The sequence below is a fragment of the Parus major genome, chromosome 28, assembly GCF_001522545.3.
Source record: "Parus major isolate Abel chromosome 28, Parus_major1.1, whole genome shotgun sequence".
Taxonomy (NCBI): Eukaryota; Metazoa; Chordata; class Aves; order Passeriformes; family Paridae; genus Parus; species Parus major.
Genome location: NC_031797.1, coordinates 4,208,983 through 4,211,789, shown reverse-complemented (window position 1 = coordinate 4,211,789; position 2,807 = coordinate 4,208,983). Strand labels below are relative to the sequence as shown.

Here is a 2,807-nt window from a genome sequence, read left to right as displayed (position 1 = left end):
CTGTCAGAATCCCCCCGGGGGCTGTTTCAGGCTCCTGTTCCATTCTCTGCTGTCAGAATCCCCCCGGGGGCTGTTTTAGTCTCCTGTTCCATTCTCCCCTGTCAGAATCCCCCCGGGGGCTGTTCCATTCTCCCCTGTCAGAATCCCCCCGGGGGCTGTTTTAGTCTCCTGTTCCATTCTCCCCTGTCAGAATCCCCCCGGGGGCTGTTTTAGTCTCCTGTTCCATTCTCCCCTGTCAGAATCCCCCCGGGGGCAGTTTTAGGTGCCGTGCTGACCCTGGCAGGCTCCGCTGCGGATGTTGGGGATGAAGCCCCGCCGGCAGGGGTGCGGCTGGCCCGGGCACATCTCGCAGGGGTGGCCCCAGGCGCGGCCGATGGTGGCACAGCACATGGTCTTGGTGCACACGATGCCGCTCAGCTGGCCCTGGCACATCTGGTTGTTCACCTGGCTGAAGCAGGGCCCGGTGCGGTAATCTGGGGACGAAAGGAAGGAATCCCTGGGTTAGATCCCGCCCGGGAATCCCGGGATTTCTGCGCTCAGCTCCGCGGGGAAACAGCCACGGAGGCGGTGCTGGCCCTAAAACGAGCTGGAAATCAAAAGTCAGGCAAAGAGGCAATTCCAGGGATGCAACTGTGTCTGTTCTGGGAATTCCAGGGATGAGAAAAGCAATCAAATTTTAGTTACAAAGATCCTTCCCTGGAATGCCCAAGGCCGGGCTGGACGGAGCTTGGAGCACCCTGGGATGGTGGAAGGTGCCCAAAGCAGGAGGTGGAATTCCATGATTTTTATGTTCCCTTCCATCCCAAACCAGCCTGGGATTCTCTCTCATGATTCATTTCTTCACTTTAACTCCCAAACATCTCCTGGCAACTTCAGCTTTAAACCCCAGACTGCAGGAACAACCAGCAGGTTTCCCGTTCCCAATTAGGATCCTCCCATCCCTTAAACCCCAAGGATTTTAACCCAATTTTTGCGGGGTTTTGCCCCCAGGAATGTGGGTTTGCCACTGCCTGGACCCTTGATGAGGGATTTTGGCACAGCAGGAATCCAGCAGGAAGCAAAATCCTTCCGTGGGATTTTTCCTTCAGCTGGGCAGAGGTGGTGGCACAGAAGTGTTTGATCTGTGGCTGGGAATAAAAAAAACAATCCCAAAGCTTGGAGCACGTCCTGGTCAGCCCAGAAAATTCCCCCTGAAGTGTGTGAGCAGTCAGGTGTTGGTCAGGCAGCCAGAGCCCGGCTCCAGGAATTTCCAGGATGGAATTAGGCGGTAATTAGGAACCGCAGTGACCCCAATTCCCTGCTCCCGGATTAACCCCCAGACATCCCCGCAGGGAAAGGCTTGGGTTTGATGTGTGGAGGGGGCTGAGAGCCCCAGGTAACCCTGTCCAAAAGCCGTGGAAAACACCCAGGAAATTCTCCTGTCTGGGAAAGAATCAATTAGCGAAGAATTCCTCGTTTCCAGCTTTGTGCTCCCTCTGATTTGTGCTCTGTTGAGAAGTTGAGAATGAAAGCTGAGACAATTGGGCTGTGGATGAGAGGAGAAGGATTTGAGAGGGAAAAAGGGAATGGTTTGGAAGTTATGTTGGTGTGAGGGTGATGGGATCTCCCAAAAAAAGCCTTTTTATTTTTGGGAATCTGACCAGAACCATGGGGAGTTACCAAACAATGATCCTCCTTCTGCTGCCTCAACTTTACCAGTCCAGTGGCCGATGTCACTGCAGGGTGGACCCCAAAAAAACTCAGATTAATAAATGAAAAGCCCCAAACCGATGCTCTGAGAGAGAAAAGTGGCTGAACCTGCAGCTCCCACCTCATCTCCTACCTCATCTCCCCCAGGCACGGCAGGAATTCCTGGAGAGGGATAATGAATGCGGGATTGTGAGGAGAACACCCCCTTTTAAGCCCATAATTGCCCAAAATAACTTTTCCTATGCAGATGACTCCTCTGGAGGGAAGGAAGCCAAGGAAATCGCAGTCTGGAGAGCCCTGGCTGCCTCCCAGCCCCAGCTGGTGCTAATTTTAATGGGCAAATGATTAAATTTTTAATGAGGCACCAATGAAATTTTATGAAGGAAATCAGGACGCTTAGGAGATGTCTGAAGCCTTTCCCAGTCCCTGCATGGGATCCGTGTTCCAGGAATCCTGCTGCAGGTAGCTGGCCTTCAGCACTTGGGTTTTTCCTTGGAAAAGCCCAGGGAAAGTTGGGATTTGCTGTTCCCTCTTCCCGAGCCCAGAGTGGGACAGGGAGCAGCTCCACCTGAATATGGGGGGATTTAGGGAACCCCCTGAGCTCTGAATCCCTGACAATTCCAATGACAATTCCCATCAAAGGACTGCAAGAAATCCTGGATCAGGGGGGATTCTGGGGTGAGGGTTTGATCAGGAACTTCTGAAAATATTCCCAAGAAAAAAGGATTTGCTGTACATCCACGGAGCCAGGACGGTGTCCCTGAGTCAATTCCAGTGGGAATTCAGATCCCTGGAGATGGAAAAGTGGGATAATTCCAGGATTTTCTGTGCTGTCTCAAGGACAGCCAGATCCAGAGGGGAAGGGGGAGGGAATGAGGAGCTTCTCTCTTCTCCCACCCTCTGGAATCCCCTCCCGGGACAGGGCTGAATTCCTGCTCTGCAAACCAAACAAACAGAGCTGAGGAAGAGGAGCTTTTTCCTCTGCCAAACTCCAATTCCCTCTCACAATAAACAATGGAGGCTTTTCCTTAAACCCTGCAGGACAGGAGTGGCCTCTGGATCATCCCCAGGGAGCTCCAGGCCGGGATGGGGCCACAAATCCCAGGATGGGGCAGGAG

The 2,807-nt window shown here is 53.2% G+C and overlaps 1 protein-coding gene across 1 annotated transcript in view; it reads right to left on the bottom strand.

The window, feature by feature from the left end:
• The window catches only part of FBN3 (fibrillin 3), a 72,682-nt gene that overhangs the window by 46,810 nt on the left and 23,065 nt on the right, over nt 1-2,807 (bottom strand). Inside the window, exon 7 of the mRNA XM_019009100.2 lies at nt 276-473. Within this exon, the coding sequence (XP_018864645.1) occupies nt 276-473 (198 nt within the window). The remainder of the gene's footprint in view (nt 1-275; nt 474-2,807) is intronic.